At 40.7% G+C, this 21,947-nt stretch overlaps 1 protein-coding gene across 6 annotated transcripts in view; it reads right to left on the bottom strand.

The window, feature by feature from the left end:
- Positions 1 to 21,947, bottom strand: part of LOC142832198 (ankyrin repeat and SOCS box protein 3-like) — a 152,223-nt gene that overhangs the window by 66,836 nt on the left and 63,440 nt on the right. For 5 of the 6 annotated variants that reach the window (XM_075942467.1, XM_075942468.1, XM_075942470.1 and 2 more), the window contains exon 3: positions 16,862 to 16,992. In XM_075942467.1, coding sequence (XP_075798582.1) covers positions 16,862 to 16,992 — 131 coding nt within the window. Of the gene's footprint in view, positions 1 to 14,664; positions 15,275 to 16,861; positions 16,993 to 21,947 lie in introns of those variants that run through there. The other variant, XM_075942469.1, reaches the window with a different exon arrangement.

Genomic DNA, 21,947 nt, shown 5'->3' with positions numbered 1-21,947 from the left:
CCTGGTTGCCCTTGCTTCAATTGGTCACTCAAAGTCAGTATCCAATCTATAGAAGGTAAATGTTTAAATTCTAAAGAACTGATGATACAAGCTGGCATTTAAGAAAACTCACAACAGAAAACTGCTACTTCTCTCTTAGTCTGTTTCATTGCCAAGAGTCTTGTAACCTAACATATCAAGTAAATGGATGTGCAGTCTGAACATTATCTCTTTGCATCTGTGACATAAAATGAAGTTTCAAGGGCTGGCAAGAAGGATCAAAGGTTAAGAGTGCTAGCTGCTCTTCCAAAGGACCCAGGCTCAATTTGTGACACCAACACAGTAGCTCAAACCTATTTCAAATTCCAGTTTCAGGGGATCCAACATCCTCTTCTGGCTTCCATGGGAACCAGGCATGCATGTAGTGTACATACTTGCATTAAAAACATCCACACTTAGTAAAATAATGTTTTTAAGAATGAACTTTTAAAATTGGCACGGAAAGAGAACATTCATTGAGTGTCCTCTATGCCACATGCCTATGCATTTCAGAGATACTCTAGTTTTGTATCACTTTCTCTGGTCTAAACATGCAGATACATACACAATATCTATCTATCTATCTATCTATCTATCTATCTATCTATCTATCTATCTATCTATCTATCTATCTGGGTTTCCTAAGCAATCACTGATCTGCTCCAGTCCCTGATATAAATTACCATGCTATCATAAGACAGGAAAACAGAATCTTAAAAAGAAGATTCAGCAAAATTTCAAAGATCACAAAGTTGTTTAACTGGCAGAGCCATGGTTAAAATTTAGATCCATCTGACCCCAAAGACTCTAAGTGTGGTTTAAAGTTGTAGGATACACGATCACACTGTGAATCCCAAGTTTGCATTTGAGTGAACTTAATAAAATCAACTTTGGGTCAGGAGACAGAGTCAGCAACTATTTGACAGAAAGTAGACAGAGAGACAGAAGGGAACCAGAAAAAGAAGAGATACACAGGAAGTAGGACGGAGGAACTTTAAATGTGACAGCCCTTTTTGGAGCAACAGAAAAGAGACTTTCTCATTCTGAGATGCTGGTGAAGAGGGAAGGTCATCTAGTTTCTGTTCAACTTCTCTGAGCTAGCAGGTTTTCAACCTAGCCTCCACTGTGTGGTAAATAGAACAATAAGGATTTAGTTAAATAGTACATCTGGAGGCTGGAGAAATGGCTCAGGGCTTAAGAGCACTGACTTCTCTTCCAGAGGTTCTGAGTTCAGTTCCCAGCACCACACACATCTATAATGATATCTGATGCCCTCTTCTGGCGTGTAGGCAAAGAGGTAGATAGAACACTGTATACATAATAAAAAAATAAATCTTTAAATAACTGTATTTGGTGACAGTGGTGAGAGACAGATCTAGCAGGACATGGCTGCCTGAGAAGTGGGCCAGTGACTGCCACAGTTACTGGCTGAAGACAGTAGTATTCAGGTATAGCCTCTGTGCCAGTGGGAAAACAATATTTTGGCACTCCAATGTGTGACATGATCACATAAATGGAGAATTCACACTAGTCGGCCATTACTCGTGGGAACTCTGGAAAGTGGACTTAGACTTGGAAACTGCAGGAGGTGCTTGAGCCCACCACCAAACAGAGAAGTCAGCAGATTTGGTGAGACATTGGACATCTTGAGCCCACCACCAAACAGAGAACTCAGCAGATTTGGTGAGACATTGGACGCCTTGAGCCAACCACCAAACAGAGAAGTCAGCAGATTTGGTGAGACATTGGGACGTCTTGAGGGAGAGAGTTGAGTAATATTTGTTTTTAAATATTTATTTATTATGTATACAATACTCTGTTGGCGTGTATGCCTGAAGGCCAGAAGTGGGCACCAGACCTCATTACAGATGGTTGTGAGCCACCATGTGGTTGTTGGGAATTGAACTCAGGACCTTTGGAAGAGCAGGCAACGCTCTTAACCGCTGAGCCATCTCTCCAGCCCCATTTTTTTAAAAAAAACTTATTTATTTATTTACTTATTTATTTATTATGTATAAAATATTCTGTCTGTATGCCTGCAGGTCAGAAGAGGGCGCCAGACCTCAGTACAGATGGTTGTGAGCCACCATGTGGTTGCTGGGAATTGAACTCAGGACCTTTGGAAGAGTTTTTTTTTTTAAATCATTTCCATGTTAAGGATGAAAAATATCACAAAGCAGGGTACTAGGACCCTAAATAATGCTACCATGGATGGTTTGAAAATAAAAATAGTAAATGAGGGGATAAAAGACTTAGCTGGGATTGACATAATGCCGATTATAATCATCATCAGTTTGGTAATTCATCTCATCCTTCATAGCCACAGTGGTTTCTTTTGCCAAATATAAAATGTGTGGTCTGATAATTGTGCCAAATATGAGAAGTTGACAGATAAGATAAAAATTTTAGAAACACTTGTACATAAAGATAAGAAATTTTGACTGATAAGATGTAAGCCTTAGGCCAGGTGGTGGAGGCACACCTTTAGTTCCAGCACTTAGGAGGCAGAAGCAAGTGGATCTCAGTGAGTTCAAGGCCTGTCAGGACTGCTACTCAGAGTCTCAAAACAAAACAACAACAACAACAAAAAAAACCACAGACAAACCTTATACTGACCTACTAATGAAAATAAGAGAAATACTCAGACACAGGAATGTAGACAAGAACCCACCATGCCACTGCATCATGAACTGAAGTGCAGTGTCCCAAAATTATTAGAAAACCTGCCGTAGTTACTATACAACAACCAGGAGACAACACACACCCTAAGGTCATCAGAAAGTTAATGGAATCCTATAGACATATTCTATTTGAGGAGATTTGAAGAAGCAGTCGTTTCATATGGTAAGCGTTCATCCTATGTAAAGCAGACGTTAAATTCATAAGCAATGCAGAACAGAAATATCCCACAAGACTGGAAAGAATTGGTCACAGAAATATTGAAAGCCGGTCTCAGACACAATGGATAACATGGTGGCAAGAGCAAGCTAGAGTCATAGAACAATGAAATAGGGCTAGAGGCATTGATGATTCCCAAGACCAGCTTCTAGGTGAGCACCAATATGCTGAGTTGCAACAGTTGAGTTTGATGCATACAACTTGCTGCAATTTGTTGCAGATAGTTTGAATTGGATGAACACACACTGGCCCTTAACAGCTTGAGTGCTTGGGACAAGGTTGAAGAATCAGGAAAAAAAAAGACTTTTCTATCACTTGGTGCCTTTGGGTTTTCACTGCTGTGAAGAGACACCATGACCATGGCAACTCTTATAAAGAAAACATTTAATTAAGGGGATGGCTTACACTTTCTGAAGTTAAACCTATTATCACCATGGCAGAGAACACAGCGGCGTAGAGGGAGATGTGGTGCTAGAGCTGAGACTACTAGATCTTGCAGGTAAAAAGAAATCAACTGAGATACTGGGTGGTACTCAGAGCATAGAAAACCTCAAAGCACAGCAAACCCCCACAGTGACACAGTTCCTCCAACAGCTCATACCGACTCCAACAAAGTCACACCTCTTAAGACTGACAATCCCTATGAGATGATGAAAGCCAATTACAATCAACCGGCAGACTTGGCAACTAGCCAAGGAAAGTATAAGAACATGTACCCTGTTCCAACAGTTAGAATTGGGCAGGGTTTTGTTTTTGTCCTTCCAGGATAAAAGTATCCAACTAAGGAATCTATAGGTTTCTGGACAAATGAGATATATGAAGAGGAGGAATCATCAAGAGAAAATATCCCAAGAAAAAGAGTAAATCAGGGTAGAATTTCATCAATCTTCACAAACATGGTCTTTTCTTAATCCCAATTCAATTAAAAATCAAAGCTGGTTTTGCAGTTGGAGCATGGCTTTCTTCTTCTCTAAACCTAAGCATGCTTGTTAAAGGAAAACTGAAAATCTCTGTTTCATGTTTAAAGAGCTGCCTAGTATGGGATAGAAGAAAATCAAAATTAAGGGACTATTTTATTGTCATGAATCCTTGGTTTCATTTTGACTCTTTGAAACTTTTCCTAAGATATAAATACTATCTCAAAATCTATAAGATTTTCATGTATATATAAACTTTGGAGGATATTAGTAGTCATGTAGGCTACTAATTAATTCTCAAAATAAGCTTCATCCAGCTACTTGTATGCGTTTCAGGGTTTGAGTCTGAAGCAGGTAATTAGGCACTAAGCTTGTGTACCCCTGATGTACTTGATAGATTCTGGTTGTCTAACATTTCAGAGATCTGTTGTATACAGCATATAAAATGTTTTAAGTTTTCTGCAGTAAACCATGACCATTCGTAACAAGAACCTTCGAGTGCTCCAAAAAAAATGAAGGGGTCCTTCAATGATGACTGTGGTAATGCCATTAAGCTAACAAACACTACCCAAAGATCAGTTTTGATGTGCAAACCTTTAGGACAACTTCAGAGCAACTAGTTAAGATGGTCCAGGCTCACAGACTCCTCCAGGCAGGACTTCTGTTAAGCCCCACACTTTCTCACAGAGACTAGACAACAAATGATACAGCTAGCTCTCCCAGGACTTGGCCATTATCACAATTTTCTCAGGGGCCTCTAAAGATGCTGCTGCCCCAGATAATAAGAAGTAATTTGAAGAAAATGACAACCACATTACCAAGAAGTGGTGTGGATAGTTTTTGGTCATTTGGTGGGTTTTGGATGTTTGTTGTCATTTAGAGGAATTGATTGTAAGCTGTTATTAGTCATGGTTAGGGAAGAAGTAAAAAAAGGTTAGATTAAGGGATTTACTTTTTTTTCATTTGTCTATCCTTTCTCTCCTACCTAATGTTGTAAAGGGGGGATGGGGAACAAAAAGGGGGAATATAAGAATGATAGAATAAAATGGTAGAGTATTGAATCTACTTTTAAACTGAAAACCAACTACTAGTCTCAAATATTTTACAATGGTATGGATTTTTTATATTAATACAAATTTGAGGTTTTGTTTTAACATACTGGATATGTGTTTCTAATCGTGAACCTATGCGACTCATTTTAAAATGTAATGTAAATTCTAGTTCTTAAAAGCTACTACTATAAACTCTTTAGGATAACTAAGAAATAATGGTTAGTGGATAGTCATCTATAACAATCAAATTTATAGCCACCTTAGTTATGTTTTTAAGTAGTGTATGTATGTACAGTTATGGAAAATATAGTCGAAGTGCATGAAATATTAGAATTGGTATAAAATTCTAGATAAGAATCATAAGGGTTCTGAATTAAAGTGCAAATGCTTTTGCTCACGTACAAACATTTAACACTTTACACATAAATCATGATCAATAACAATGGTGTTAAATTCACTAGTTCCCTAACACTGCTGAAAATTTAATGAAAAGAAAATACCTAAAGTCAGTATCTGACTGGCATTAATTACCTCACTAATATATTTCATACTCAAAAATACTACAAGGAGTAAGTTCAAACAAAATATTATGGCATCTCAAATACATGATTTTATTTTCCATATTTAAGTGTAACTTTTCTACTCAGACAGTATGTTGCATATTATGCATATCACTGAATAACATGGAATATCAGACAAGTAAATAAAAGAGTATACCTGTTGTGGGTGTGTGCATGTGGAAGTTATCTGTGATAGTTTGAATGTTACTGGCCCAAATAAACTCATGGGGGGTGGCACTATTAGGAGGTGTTGGAGGAAGTTTGTCATTGTGAGGACAGCCTCTGAGGTCTCCTATGCTCAAGTTAAGCCTAATTCAGTTTACTTCTTGTTGCCTGTGGATCAAGATGTAAGGCTCTCAGCTCTTTCTCCAATTTCATGTTTGCCTATACACGTTCATGTTCTGCCATGACAATAATGGACCAAACCTCTGAACTGAAAGACTGTCCAATCAAATGTTCTGTTTTATAAGACTTGCTGGAGTTATGGTGTCTCTTCACAGAAGTAGAAGCCCTAACTAAGACACCATCATTTGGATCTAGCTAACAACATTTATGTTGCTGCAATGTGGTGTCAGGTAGGCAAGTCATTCAAGACTCTCCTAACAAACGTAGATTAGTCTGCTTTATTTTAAACACAAGAGGTTGAGCTTCCACATGCAAATGTGCATAAGCATGATTAGATGTGCTTTTAAGACAGGGATCTAATGGCATAATCTGCTAAGACTGCTGTCCCTTCAAGAAACTTTAAAAGTCAGTGAAATTGTCTATTACCTGACACAATATGAGTTGTTATGCTTTGCAATAGTCTCTCCACCATGAAGATTGAAACCTCTGGACCTGTGAGCCAAAATAAATAATTCCCAGCTTTAAGCTGTTACCTAGATATTTTTGTGAAAGATATAGTAAGGTAATTGATATAGGCAGGAAACAAACTTTGAAGAATGACTGGTATAAAAGTGGCAATGAGTGAAATAAACGGAGCTGTCATCCAGTAGTAAAGTGCAGAGTCACTGCTGATTGTGGGACGATTCGTTCCCATTGCTAAGTGTAGCACCTCACCTCCCTACAGTACACCGAAAGGCTTTTAATATGCTTCAAGGTAGAAAGAATCACTACATTTTGTAACCTTCAAAGTACCTCAAAAATCTCAGACACCAGTGAGTCTAGAGACCGCAAATGTTTCAATTGCACAACGAATCAGTAAAAATTATGTCAATGTAGTATCTCAGAGAGTTCACATTATTTTATCTATATGTAATAGTGTATTATTGAACAAAAACAATTTGTACAATTAGATAAATATATAAGACTGAAAGTAAGCTAAAAAGGACTTTCTTTAAATAAATTAATTAAAAAAATTTTCATTGTAAGGCCAGGCATTACGGTACATGCTTTTAATCCCAACACCTGGGAGGCAGAGTCAGGAGGATCGCTGTGAGTACAACTCCAGTCTAGTCTATAGTTCCAGGGCTGCCAGGCTAGATAACAGAGAAAGCCTGTCTCAAATGTCTTCATTGTGTATATTATTGTACACAGTGTGATGCTCCACAGGAAATTCTCCATAGTGTAGATAACGTAGTTGAGGATATCGCCCTCCAAGTGCTCTGCTCTGCCTTCACTGCTCCAGTCAGTCCTCGGGGTCATCTATGGAGCTTTTCTTCTACATTCATGCATACACAAACATTTTATATATCTGTATAAAATCTAGGTACCACAACTTTATGGGGGCACACATAAATTTGTTTAATAGTATTACCTCCAGGTGAATCACATTTTTCAGCAAATGATATCTTTATTCTTGTTATGGCCAAATGAAATTCCACTGCATGCATGTACCTCATTTCTTATATCCAGTCCTTTGTTGTTGAACATAAGGGCGGTTCCTATAACCTAATTATTGCAAATAGTGCTGCAAGTCACATACAAGTTTCTCTATGGTAAGATGACTTGAAGCCATGCAGGTCATACAAACAGCATACTTGGGATATGTATGTAGTGAATATAGTACCAGTTTTTTGAGGACCCTCCATAATGATACACATATTGGCAAAAACAACTGACATTCCCACCAGCAGTATATACAACCTACATTTGTCCACGTTTCCCATCATTTGTTGTTATGATGACATACTAACAGGTGTGATGGTGTTGGAAATCTCCGCTCCAGTCTCACTTCCCATTACAAACCCCACCCTGAAGACAGGGTTTCTCTGTAGCTTTGGAGCCTGTCCTGGAGCTAGCTCTTGTAGACCAGGATGGCCTCGAACTCACAGAGATCTGCCTGGCTCTGCTGGAATTAAAGGTGTGCACCACCACCGCCTGGCTCCCCCACCCTTCTTAGAAAGCCCACCACTGGCAGCTCCCCGGCGCCCCTCGAGGCTGCTTAAAGACCATGCCTATAGGGTATTTAAGATTTTCATTTGGGAGCAGAAGTGTGATTTCTTCTTAGCCCTGAGATCACCCAGGGGTGCTTTGCTCATTAAACCTGGATTTTAATTTGGCCTGATCTGACCCATTGCATCAGCAGAGAAACCCACTGTGGGGATTCAAAAATACCTGTTGTCTGGTGCTGGGCCTGGATACCGTAACCACGTGGATGTGGGAAGTCACTCTCCCTCTTACAATGCTCCCTCCCAAACTGATCAGCTTTTGGCCCAATAAACTGCCCATTCCAAATCACTGTTTAGAGTTCCAAGACCCCTCCCAATCTTCAGCGTACCCTGCCAAGATGTGGCTGTACAGGGGCAACCCTAACCCACTTCTGAAGCAAGGCTTGTCTTTGTTCTGTGGGACCTTTGGTTAGGAGATGTTCTATGCAAAGACACCTCACCTCCCCTCGCCACTTGACCTCAAGCCATCTAGGAGAATGTCCTGCCATTATCTTTGGTCTCTGGCATAGCCTTTGAAGTGGGCAGCACCAAGTCTAAATCTATTTCCCCAACTGCTGCAAAATTTATCCAAAGTTACTCAGTATTTGGGATCTGTACTTCCTCCCTACCCATACCCCACTCTGCTCTGCCTGCTCTCTCACCGGGTGTCTTGTTCTTCCATGTGCTACAATGTGGAACAAGTCAGCTGCATTCTCCCCATGGTTCTTGTCTTCCCCTGCTCCTGCTACCACCACTGACACCGCGGCATGACAGACTGTGGCTGTCCCTCTGTCCCATCCGGCTTTCCACTCTGTACATAGGAGGCATACATTCGTTTGCCTTGGGGAAGGGGACAGCATGCCACATTGGTCTTCTGATGCCTCCCATCGTTGCTATGCTTAGCAAGCTGGAGCCGGTGTAGTGTGGGGAATGCAATGGGTGTTGTCATCCTTCCCTCCAACTGGGAGCATCCTCCCTGCCTACTGCTTTAATTCTTATGGTTTCTTATACTGCGAGTTCTGATCTTATGATGGAGGAAGGTCATTGGTTAATTATAATAAAGAAACTGCTTGGCCCTCATAGGTTAGAACATAGGTGGGTGGAGTAAACAGAACAGAATGCTGGAAGGAAGAGGAAGTGAGATAAGACTCCTCAGACAGACACCATGCAGCTCATCGCCAGGGCAGAGGTGATGAAGCAAGCCCCCAGGTCAGACATGCTGAATCTTTCCCGGTAAGCACACCTAGTGGTGCTACACAGAATATTAGAAATGGGTTAGATCAATATGTAAGAGCTAGCCAGTAAGAGGCTGGAACTAATGGGCCAAGCAGTGTTTAAAAGAATACAGTTTGTGTGTTGTTATTTCGGGTAAAGCTAGCCAGTGGCAGGAGCTGGGTGACGGAATGCAGCCCGCAGCTCCCTTTAACAATCTTAGGATTTTTAAGTTGATCATCTGACATGGCTTCCCATGGAAAGTTATGTCTGTCTTTCTGTTAAAACATTCTGTCTACTTTGTATGGATGGACAGCACTCTGTTCCTATATATTTTCTTGTGTATAAATACATGTGGCCACTGAATGCTTGTTTCTGACTGGTTTTAAATGCCTGGGTTTACATGTTCTATGTGTCTTGGTAACAGCTCAGCTGTTGCTATTATAACCAGCTGCCTGGGTTCAAAATTTGCCTCTGGGTTTTTCTGGCCCTGAATCTGATGTGATGACAGAGAAAGTTATTCTGTAAGTGAAATGAAAACTTGTGATTGCAAACTGGAGTTGTTCTGGGAAATAACACATGTTCGGCCACCATTTTAACTATGTACAGCACATCGGCAGTCACCACTTTGACTAAGGCTGAAACAGAGGGAGGTCACATGACTATATCACCTCTTAAATAAAATTGACCATATGGAGTGGTCCACCAAGGAGACATTAGATCTCTAATATGATTAAAAAAACAAGGTTTATGAAAGACAGATTTCTAAACAATGCTGGTTTACTGAGGAATCAAAGTTGCACCTCCATGCATTCAAACACTAAATTGTTTACAACGTTAAAACTTGTTTTTTGCCTTCCACAGATTATGAATACAATCTATGTCCCAGGACCACAGCTGAACACCAGAGACTGAGATATTCCTATTTTATGATGTAGCAGTATGATGACCTAAACAGTCTGACAATAGGTTTTTTCCTCCTTATCTAAGGTCTATTCGGGGTGACAAAGACCAATTTAAAAACAACATCTAACTTTCTTTTTCCAACATTGGTAAACTGCAGCTAATCTGGTAAATCACAAAGACATACAAGTTAACCTAGGTGTAACTTCCGAGGTTGAGTTCTAGCACTGCAGTTTTGACTGCTACTGCATAGAAGCTTTCTCAGCATTACTGTATCATCTTCAGTCATATATGGCAAAACTCTGCCGAGATGCTAACTTATCCCCCTCTGAAGAGATTAGCATTGGAGAGGGCAGGGAAGCCTGCAGGCAGGTTCAACTCTGTTCATCCTCTCATGCTCCTCAGCCTCCCTCCTTCTTCCTCCACTCGCTCAACCTCTTTTCTTCAGTAAATTTCCTCTGTTTATCTTCTAGGTATAGACTTAAAGGTATGTTTCACTGGGATGAAAGCAAGCAAGCACTAGGAAAAATGTCCATGCCTCTTAACCCAAAGCCACAGAATTTTTCTATGACACCAAGTTGTAAATCTGTTCCAGTTGTCTTACAGACATCTGCAGGTTCCTGGCCAAAGAATCCTGCTATCAAGGAATCTAGCCTGGTGGATCAATCTCTAGACAGGCCCACTCCTCCTGCCAGACTTATGCCAAGGCCAACCCACAGGGGAGCCTACAGATAATGCCAGTCCCTGCACATGCTGTGAAGACACCAATGAGATGCCTACTAGTAGGATGACTTCGCCCACATGTCCACTCATAATAAGCTCCATTATCTCTTAACTCTTAGTGATACCTTTATAGGAGGGATGGAGGCAACCCCCATCTCCAGGGAAACAGCTCTGTGATGGCTCAGGTACTCCTGAAGCACATTATCCCCCAATTTGATGTGCCATCTCCCCAAACTCCTGGGACATTAGTGCTAGTACCACCTCTCCAGGTTGAAACAGGAACCTATCCAGGATAAATGGTCTGGCCAACCGGAACCGGACCCTCCAATTTTTCAAAATGTCCCAATGAGTGGTATACCTGCTCTTTTGCATCTGGCTCGTTAACCCTTGCCTCCTCTGTACAACCAGAGCACATCTGTTTCATTCTCTCTGACAGGCATCACTCTTCCTATGGCTAGTCCTGTCCACAGGGCCGATGTTAATAATCTATTTTTCTCCTAGCAACCTCCCTTATTCACTTCCTCAAGAAATAGACCCCTGAGGTCTCCAGGATGGCAGTTGACCAAATGCTTCTTCACCCACCTCCCACCAAGCATGAGTCCACTGACTTTGGACTCCCCTCCCCATACTGTTCTATGCCAGCAGGAAATAGATAGACTTGAAACGGTACCCAAAGGTTGAGATGTTGGAACTCTCCACTCTGTTCTCACTAAGCCTGCCATAGGCAGCTCCTCTCCTGGAGCTACTCAAAGACCTTGCTTACAGGGTATTTAAGGCCCCCTCCTTGGAAGCAGCAGTGTGATTTCTCTCCTACTTCCACCCCCCCCCCAAGAAACACCCAAAAGTTGCTTTGCTCATTAAACCTAGACTTTTAATTTGACCTGATCTGATGTATTGTATCGGCAGAGAAACTCATTACCAGAGATTTAAAAATACTTACCAATGGGGTTTCAACGCAGTTTTAGTTCACACTTCTCTAATGGCTGGAGAGGTGAACATTTTCACAGGTTTACTGGCCATTTCAACCTTTGTGAACTGTTTGTTCATTGGCCCATTTGCTAACTGGGTTAATCTCTTGCTTATTTTTTGTTGCTGTTTTTATTGGGGGGTGTTTTAGTATATTCTAAAAATAACCCTGTGTTTGATGTAAAGATCAGCGATTTCTCTCCCATTCTGAAGTGAAGAAACCTTCACTCGAAATTTTCTTTACACGCGTATTTAATTTCATGAAGGTGACTTGTGAACTGTTAGCATTATTTTCTGATAAACTGGAGTACTAGCCAGAAAGTCCCTACCTCTTGTCTGTATCTTGAAGTATTTCCCCTACTTTTTCTTGTAACAGTTTCACAGAGTTTCGCGTCTTCAAATTAGGTCTTTGTTTTATTTACAGTTGATTTTTGTCAGGGTAAGAAATAGGAATCTCAAATCATTCTGCTACAGTTGGGTACAAGATCCATTTGTTAAAAGGCTGTCTTTTTCCAATATGTTGTTGGCATCTTTGGCAAAAACAAGATGGTTGAAGCTGTGCGGGTTTATATCTGGTTGCTTTAGCCTGTTCCTGAGGTGGTCTGAATAAGAATATCCTTCACAGACTCATATATTTGAATGCTTCATCATTAGGCAGTGGAACTACTTGAAGGATTAGGAGGATTGCTTTGTTTTCAGCCCACTACACCCCTCCATACAGAAGGGATTTACTCACTATGAGACTATGTTTCAGAATCACCCCCACTGCTTCCAAAGCTCAAAGACAAGCAGAATAGCAAAATTCCTTTTTCAAGGCACTAAAGCCCCCTCACCCCAATCCTCCATAAATGCTATTCACTGGACCATCTATCTGAGACACCCAGCTGACCTTCAACTCCACCATCAATTTCCCCTTATTTGAGCCTGGTGATACTGTCCGGGTCAAGCAGGTAGCCAAGGGACACCGAAAGACACTTGGAAAGGACCTATATAGTGATACTCTCCGCTCCTATATGTGTGAAGGTAGCATTGCACCATGGATACACAGCCAGGTTTAGGAAGTGGAAGCCACAGCTATTATCACCAAATGGACTGTATCCTGGACCATGAGTCCATTAAAATTAAGGTTTGATCGGGACCCTGGTCCCTTACACTTCATGCCCCTCTAGTTTCTAAGTCTTGTGTTTTTTGCTATGGGTATCATTGCAGGGTCACAGTCTAACCCCCATCATCCTCAGATGTGAATCTGGGAACGAAGGAAGTTAGGTACAGGGAATATGTCTTAGAGTTCTGTTACTGTTAAGAGACGCAATTACTACAGCAACCTTCACAAAAAAAAAACATTTACTTGGGGCCTAGCTTACTGTTTCAGAGATGCAGTCCATTTTCATCAAGCAGGGAGCATAGTGACATGCATACAGGCATGGTGCTAGAGTGTATCAGAGTTTCACATCCAGATTTACAGGCAGTAGGCAGAGAGAGACAGTGGGTCTGTCTTGGGCTTCTGAAAAAAACCCAAAGCCCAAGCCCAGTGGCATGCTTCCAACAAGGCCACACCTAATCCAACAATACTGCACCTCCTAATCCCTGTCAAACAGCACCACTCCCTCATGACCAAGCATTCAAATCTGTGAGTCTATGGGGGCAATTCTTATTCAAACCACCACAGGAGATGATTGTTAATAAGGCTATCAACCAGCAACCCATATTCTATCTTGACCTTTGCTCACTGATGACCACTTTCTTATACTTGTCAGATGGTTAAGATGAACAAAACAAATGACAGCTCATGCTGCCAAGGATGTGGAATAAGGGGAGTGCAAACATGTATAGCCACTGTGGAAATCAGCAGCAGCACCTTAAGATCTACCTGTTCCACTCTTGAGAACAGACTCAAAGGATGTTTCTTCCTACCGTTGAAATACTTGCCCAACCATCATCAGTGCTGTTTGTCTTAGTTAGGGTTTTCTATTGCTCTGAAGAAACACCATGACCATAGCAAGTCTTATAAAGAAAATATTTAACGAGGGTGGATTGCTTCCAGTTTCATAGAATCAGTCCATTATCGTCATGATGGCAGGCATGGTGGTGTGTAGGCAGACATGGTGCTGGAGCTGAGAGTGCTAATCTTTCTGCTTGTTGGAGAAACAAATCTAAAATGGAAGGGAGTGAGTTGTCCTGAACTATTCAGTTCATTAATTCACTGCCCCAAGGCAGTGCACGCTATTCCACTGGCTCACTGGCTCCACCAGACCACCCACCCATGCTGTGGTGACCCCCATGCAGAGGCCATGACCCGAGAAAACCTCAAAGAAAAGAAGGACAGGAGACAGAGATAATCAGTATTAGGCTCCAATTACTTAGCCTCCATGCCTGACTACCTTACTGTCTGCATTTGTATGGACGTTGCCTCATATTCTGAGCAAGCTAATGATCAGATCCTACATCCTCGACGGCATGGCCAACTAAACTACTGGTCCTTAGGACAAACTATGATCCCCTAGAACAGCATGAGTCAATGATTTGTCTCATGTCCATAGAACCAGTAGGAAATGTGACAGATCAAGACAGTTCCTCCATCTTCTGCTCTTGCTGAGGTCATTTTAGGCTCACCTAGAATTTGATCTCCTTCATGGAGAATCCATGGAAAATTACCCAGCTCTATTCTAGCAACCCAAGGTCAAGATGGCTTAGGTAATTTAGCTTCTGTTAATCTGCTTGCCTGTGCAAACCTTCCCCTGCTTCTGCTGAACAAGATAAGATAGAAGGATGTTGTTTTTGCCTTTAAAAGCTCCTTGCATACTCTGATTTCTCTTCAGATCGTATAAATCTTTCGCCTTTTACTAAAAGCTCCTTGCTCTAAATGCTCAGGGATATGCTTAGGTCTGGAATACCTGAGTGTAGTCCAAGCCAGCTGGAATAAAGACTTTCAATTGGCTATAAACTACATCTGTATGGTCATCGCAGGTGGGATTCTCATAACACTACCTGAGAGCTGGGATTTGAGACATACACCACACCACGTCCAGTTCAAGCACTCTATATGTTTTCTTTTTTTTTTTTTGACACAGATTTTCTCTGTGTAGCCCTGCATGCGCTGGAACTCACACTGTAGACTAGGCTGTCCTCAAACTCAGAGATCCACCTGTCTCTTCCTTCTGAGTGCTGGGACTAATGATGTATGACAGCACCACATAGAATATATGAAATTTCTGAAGGTAATTAACAAGCTTTTCAATTCATAAAATTAACAATGGTTGCCTTCATCACATTATAAAGTAACTAAAGGTCTCTTATATAGGTATTAACCTGTCTGTTGTTTTTAAAACTGCATCACTATGTGGAAACAGGCTGGCCTCACAATATAGCTCAAGCTAGCCTTGAACTAGTGGTCTTCTTGTCTCAGCTTTCTGAATGCAGAGATTAAAGGTATGAGCCACTATACCAGGCCTTGGAATCTAATATATTACCACCCAGATAACAATAATAGCTCAATGGTTGTGACAATCAAAACTTGTTTTCAAATAGGGGCCACAATCCAGACACACCGTTGAAACACCGCTACGGTGAATGAGATGAATAGGAAACAACTGCCAGGCTCTGAGTCACTCTCTCTGGGAAAATATTGTTCTCCAAGCTCTTAGACCTACTGAAACCTAGGAAACAGGAAGACCACAAGGACTTGTAAGTAAAATGACACGTTCAGGGTGAGACTCTCTGATCCAGACACACCCGCCGTGTGGCGAGGCCTTCAGAAGTAACCTGAACAGAGTTTCAGATGCACAGTCATAGTTTCCTGTTTGGCATATGCACTTCTCTTTTGATTTTTCTCTGTTCCCAACTCCACTGTCCCACAAGAACAGATATTTATTTTTGGACGAGGCAAATACAAAATTAGTAAAAGCATATGCAAATACCAACATTGTGGATTCCATGCAGGAGAACATTCCCACATCATCATTAAAGAAATTCTAAACTGGAAGGCTTGGAGACTCCAAACAGAAAACTATGCATCAACAGAAATATTCTCACAGTCTCAGTACACCTAGATTCAGGAGCATATTTTCCTCTGGCGGCTTTAGATTAAAAAAAGTTTACTGAAATGGAATTTTCCAAGAAACTAGAAGACATTTCTAGAGATATATATATAGGTTCATTTGTCAAAGACCTATTCAAACTCCGTTTTTGGAGATTCATTTTATGCAAAAATAGACATGAAACAGTTCTCATAACTTAAAACATATAACCATACAACATATGGTCTGACTCAGCTTCTTTCTCCCAGCATTCTGTTTGGTCTACTCTGCCTACCTAATTTTCTGTCCTATTAAAGGCCAAGGCGGTTTTTTATTAACCAATAGACATATGACCCTCCTCCATCACCACCCTGGGCTATATAGGAAGATCCTCTCTAAAAAAGCAACAACAAAACAATCAGTTCCCAGAATTTCAACCCGGCTCACAGTGATGTGAGATTCCCCTTATAAACTGTGAATACCACTGGCTAATAGAGAAACTGCTTTGAACCTGTTGCAGGGCACATCACAGGTAGGCAGGAAAAACTAGGTTGAATGGTGGGAGAAAGAAGGTGGAGTCAGTGAGAAGCCATATGGCCCCACTGGAGACAGACACCAGAACTTCACCACAGCCTCGTGGCGATACACAGATTAATGGAAATGGGTTAAATTAAGATATAAAAGTTAGATATAATAAGAAGCTAGAGCTAATGGGTAAAGCAGTAATTTAACTAATATAGTTTCTGTGTGGTTATTTCATGGCTGGGCTTCTGGGCAGCCAGGAAACAAACAAGCGGCCTCCAACTACATCACAGGGTATACCAAAAGCTGATATACTATCAGTAGAGATAGTGTAAATAAAATGTTAGTATTTCCCTTCAGAGATGTTAGCATATTATAAACAGAACCCAAATTTTTAAAGAAAATTAAGTTCAGCATTCTTTTGAATGTAAACTAAATGTTTTGCTTATATAACTTTATGAAAACAAAAGGATATTAGTAAAAACTGTCAACTGACCACTCTCTATAAGATCAGTAGGTTAAACTTATGAACAGACACAATTCTTAAGAGAAAATTACTGTCCTTTCCCCACCCTTTCTACGTGTAAAGAAATGCAAATTCTGCCTAATTTACTATATGTTCTATAACAAATCCACAAAAAAATTCAATGTAGCAAGAAAACCAAGAGCAGGAAAAGCAGTATATTTAAACCTATACTTTCTTACCCATATGTTGCTGAAGAGCCCAAGAAGAGTTTGCACGAGCAGAGATCATCTTTTCAACAGGTGGTGGAAGTCTCTTCCAATTAGAAAATTCCAAAGTAAAAATAAGGACATCATCGCTGACTGAGTTAACCCTGTATGAACAACATGTTAACAGGCCATCAACAGCAAAATATTAACATATTTAGGGCTAGTACTAAAAGCAAGTATCACATTCCTTTTATACAAGAACTCGATGATGGGACTCCTAGGAGAGAGGCTGGAGCAAACAAGCTCCACTAGGAGAAGAAGGAAAGAGCAAATCCAGTCCTGGGACACTGCCAGACCAGAATTGAGCCAATGAGCTGACCCAGAGTCTGCGATCTCCACCAGAACCAGAGTGGGACTGAACCAGTTACCTAAGACAGAAAAAACAAGCTACACCAAGAAGCAGAAGCCAGGAGCAGACACAGTCCCGGGACATGGGGGGATCAGGACATAGCCAGCGACCAGATCCAGACTCAACAATCTCCACCACAACAGGCCCAACTCCACGCCAGGGACTTCTGCAGGAGGATATTTAGAACAAGATGTACAGAAACAGATCAAAGCCTGCAGCCTAAGCCAAAGTAGGCCTGAAACAGCAAACTCCAAGGGAGCAGAGCCAAGCACAGGAGCACTGAGCTACCTCCAGGAACAGGAGTAACCAACAGGGAAACTAGAACTGTGACACTGACTGTACCACGAGGAACAACCATCTGAGCTTGGGATTTACTGGCACCTAGAAGATTACTCAACAGAATCTCAAACAGCCCAACCATACCTATTAGAGGAAAAGATGAGTAGAAAAGAAGATCACATGCTACACCACAAAGAAGCAACGCAATACCAGTAAATGGACTTAACAGACATCTACAGAATCCTCATGGAACCTTCTCAAAAATTGACCACATACTTGGTAACAAAACAAACCTCCAAAATACAAAAAAAAAAAAATGGAATATCCCAACGTACCTTATCAGATCACCATGGTTTAAAACTAGAAGTCAACAGCAATACTAATTCCAGAAAACCCACAAGCACACAGAAATTAAACAATGCTCACCTGAATCATCAATGGGTCAAGGAAGAAATAAAGGGGGAAATTAAAGACTTCCTAAAATTCAATGAAAAATGACCACACAACATATCCAAATTTATAGAACACAATGAAATCAGTGTTAAGAAGCAAGTTCATAGCACTAAATGCCTATATAAAGAAGCTGAAAAAAAATCCCACACTACTGAATTAACAAAACATTTGAAAACTTTAGAACAAAAAGAAGCAAACTCACATGAAAAAAAACTAGATGGCAGGAAATAAAGTGAGAGTTGAAATCAACAAAAGAGAAACAAAGAAAACAATACAAAGAATCAATGAGACAAAGAGCTGGTTCTTCAAGAAAATCAACAAAATAGACAAACCTTTATCAAAACTAAGCAAAAAGCAGAGAGAGAATATCCAAATTAACAAAATAAGAAAGGAAAAGGGGAACATAACATCAGACATGGAGGAAATACAGAGGATCATCAGGTCATATTTTGAAAACCTGTACTCCACAAAATTGGAAAACTTAAAGGAAATGGACAACTTTCTGGATAAATATCACTTACCAAAATTAAATCAAGACCATATAAGCAAATTAAACAGACCTATAACTCCTGAAGAAATAGAAACAGCCATCAAAAGTCTCCCAACCAAAAAAAGACTAGGACAATGTGGTTTCAGCTCAGAATTCTACAAGACTTTCAAGGAAGAACTAAGACCAATACTCCTCAAATTATTCCACACAATAGAAATAAAGGGAACACTACCAAACTCTTTTTATGAGGCTACAATTACCCTGATACCCAAATTACAGAAAGAGAATACTAAGAAAGAAAATTACAGACCAATCTCACTCATAAACATTGATGCAAAAATACTAAATAAAATAACGACAAATCGAACCCAAGAACACATCAGAACCATCATCCACCATGACCAAATTGACTTCATCCCACAGATGCAGGAATGGTTCAACATATAAAAATCTGTCAACCTAATCCACCACATAAACAAGCTAAAAAATAAAAACCACATGATCATCTCATTAGATGTCGAAAAAGCATTTGACAAAATACAACATTTTTTCGTGATAAATGTCTTGGAGAGAGCAAGGATACAAGAAACATACCTAAACATAATTGAGGTAATATACAGCAAGCCAACAGCCAACATCAAACTCAGCGGAGAGGACTCAAAGCAGTCCAACTGAAATCGGGAACAAGACAAGGTAGTCCACTCTGCATATCTATGCATAGAGTAATTAAAGTTCTATCTAGAGCAATAAGACAGCAAAAAGACATTAAGGGGAAACAAATTGGAAAAGAATAAGTCAAACTCTCACTAAAAAGAAGGAATGACAAGGAGAAATGGAAAGAGCACCAAATTACACAGCCTGGCAGACAGAACCTATACATGCCTGCCGACTTCCCATCTAAAAGAGAGAATACACGCGCTGTTTTTCAGTGCAAACAGCGGCATTTCGGACACACTGGCTGTCAGATCAACTCCAAACCTAGGTGTGAGGAGACATTGGCTGAACGTGAATGTTCGGTCTGGCCCTAGCATTTCTAAATCTACTTTTAACCAGATGCCAGTGGAGTCTTACTGTTAGGAAAACTGAGCCGCACTTCAGTGAAGTCTTTCTGGGTGAAGTTTACTGCTCTCCCATGGAGGAAACACGGCTCACTAGTGGCCGCCTCCCAGACAGGAAAAAGAGGCGCTTTTCTCATCATGCAGGTTCCTCATACAGCACTGACCCCAGTGAGAGGCAGACAGGACAGCTGACAGCAAACTGAACTGCAGGTATCGGGGCTCAGAGGCCACAATTCCTGCTCTTCCAACTGTCTTCTGGACAGTTGTCCGCACATGCCTAAGTACGCATGCGCAGAGCTCCTGGGGATGGCTGGGCTCTGCACGGTCCTGGGCACTCACTGTACAACCTCAGAGTGTGAGAAATCGGCCTAGTCATGAAGGGTGGACCCTCGAGAGCCAAGCTGGGGCTGATGAGGGTGGTGAGGGAGAGGGTGAGGGTGGTGAGGGTTAAGGTGACAGGGGTGAGGGAGGGGGTGACAGGGATCCCATTCCAGGGTTGGAGTGGGATGTTTGCATTTGGGAGGACTGGCTGCCAGCTCAGTGGGTTGGGTGCAGCCATGGGTCAGGTGAATTCCCAGTCCTCTATGCATGGCACAGGCTGTGAAGTGACAGGGAAACTAATACTACTGATAGGCTGTTTGGCTTTTCTTTCTTTCGCTCATGATCTAAGTGACATTTTGACGATCATTTTCTTTCGTCACTACTAATAAAGGTTAAAACTTACAGTGTTTTAGACTATCAGATACCCGTCTACAAGTGCATGCATACTCCTCTATGGTGCTATCTAGAAATCCTCAGGTGTACTTCAGGAAGAATTTGAAAGTTCCATTTGTTTGTGTAGAATAATGCAAAGACATAGCAACAGAGCACAGGACACTAAAACTCCAGTATTGCAGGGCCCTTGAAAGGGTATCACCAGATGCACCATGGTGTCAAATGGGGTGGTTTGTTGTTTTTGTTGTTGTTGTTGTTGTGGTGGTGGTGGTGGTGGTGGTGGTGTGTGTGTGTGTGTGTGTGTGTGTGTGTGTGTGTGTGTGCGTGCTCGTGCTCTGAGGAGTGAATGAGTTCCAGCCCTAGAGTCGTGGAGATCACTGTGAGTAGTCCCATGAGTCTCAAGGAACTGTCAGTGACTTGGGAATTAGGTTTTCATAAGAATGGCAGTGCAAATAAATAAATAAATGAAAAAAAGAATTGCAGTTCAAAGAGTTGCACTAAAATAGCAATAATAGATAAAGTCTATTCACATCTCTTCTTCATTTCATTGCTAAAAGAATCATCTAAGCAGGGTGTTTCAAATAATTATTCTACTCTTTGAATCTATCATTTGTTCTGACTATGTACACACATGTGTTCATTGGCCAACAGTGCTGGCTTCTCTTGCAGAGGTCGCAACCCATCAAGTGTCTCACGACCATCTCTACCTACAGCGCCATGGAATCAGACACCTTTTTCCCCTCTGAGGGTATGTGTACTCAGATGACGTAATCTCACACTACAAATATATACTCATAAAGAAAATAATAAATACTTGAAAGAGATTATATATATATATATATATATATATATATATATATATATATATATACACAATATATGTTTGGAGATTATTCTAGATAGAGACACCTTTTCCTCAATGTATTCACTGACGAAAATGTCAATTTAAGAGGCTCAACAAACAAACTATTTTATGCTTGTGGGTATGACTTGCAGATGATCTTTCAATTATTGTGTATAATTAATATAATAACAGCATAAATGATAGAGCTTAATTTACTGAACACTAACTAAGAATAGTAACTTTACTATGATGTATATTTAAATTTAAGTACACGTTATAAAGAAGTTCATATTGGAACTGGATCTTAATCAGTGTGCAAAGCAGTTGCTATGCAATGTTAGGCCCTGAGTGCAGATTAACGGAACAAACACAAAAGAGAATGCAGTGACAGGATTCTGTATTCCCAGTACCCTTAGAAGGAGGTGGTGGTGGGTATGTGCTGTAGGAAGTCTTACAGCTGGTGGTGACCTGCCCACTAGATTTCCCTAGATTTCTTCCGTGTCTGATTTATGTCCTCTTTTTGATTTCTGATTTTTTAATTTGTATATTCTTTCTGAAGTTTGGCTGGTTTGGAATGACATTTTTCAATTTTGTGATTTTTCTCAAAATTTCAATTTCTCAAAGAATCAACTCTTTGTCTCATTGATTCTTGTACTGTTTTCTTTATTATTATTATTTTTATTAATTAAATTATTTATTGATGGAGGAAGGTCATTGGTTAAATAAAAAGAAACTGCTTGGCTCTCATTGGTTAGGAGATAGGTGGGAGGAGTAAACAGAACAAAACGCTGGGAGGAAGAGGAAGTGAGCTCAGACTCCACAGCTCTGCTCTCAGGAGCAGACGCCTCAGAGAAAGACGCCATGCTCCCAGC

The sequence above is a fragment of the Microtus pennsylvanicus genome, chromosome 12 (genome assembly GCF_037038515.1).
Source record: "Microtus pennsylvanicus isolate mMicPen1 chromosome 12, mMicPen1.hap1, whole genome shotgun sequence".
Taxonomy (NCBI): domain Eukaryota; kingdom Metazoa; phylum Chordata; class Mammalia; order Rodentia; family Cricetidae; genus Microtus; species Microtus pennsylvanicus.
Note: the sequence above shows the minus strand (reverse complement) of the source record. Positions and strands in the feature narration are given on the sequence as shown.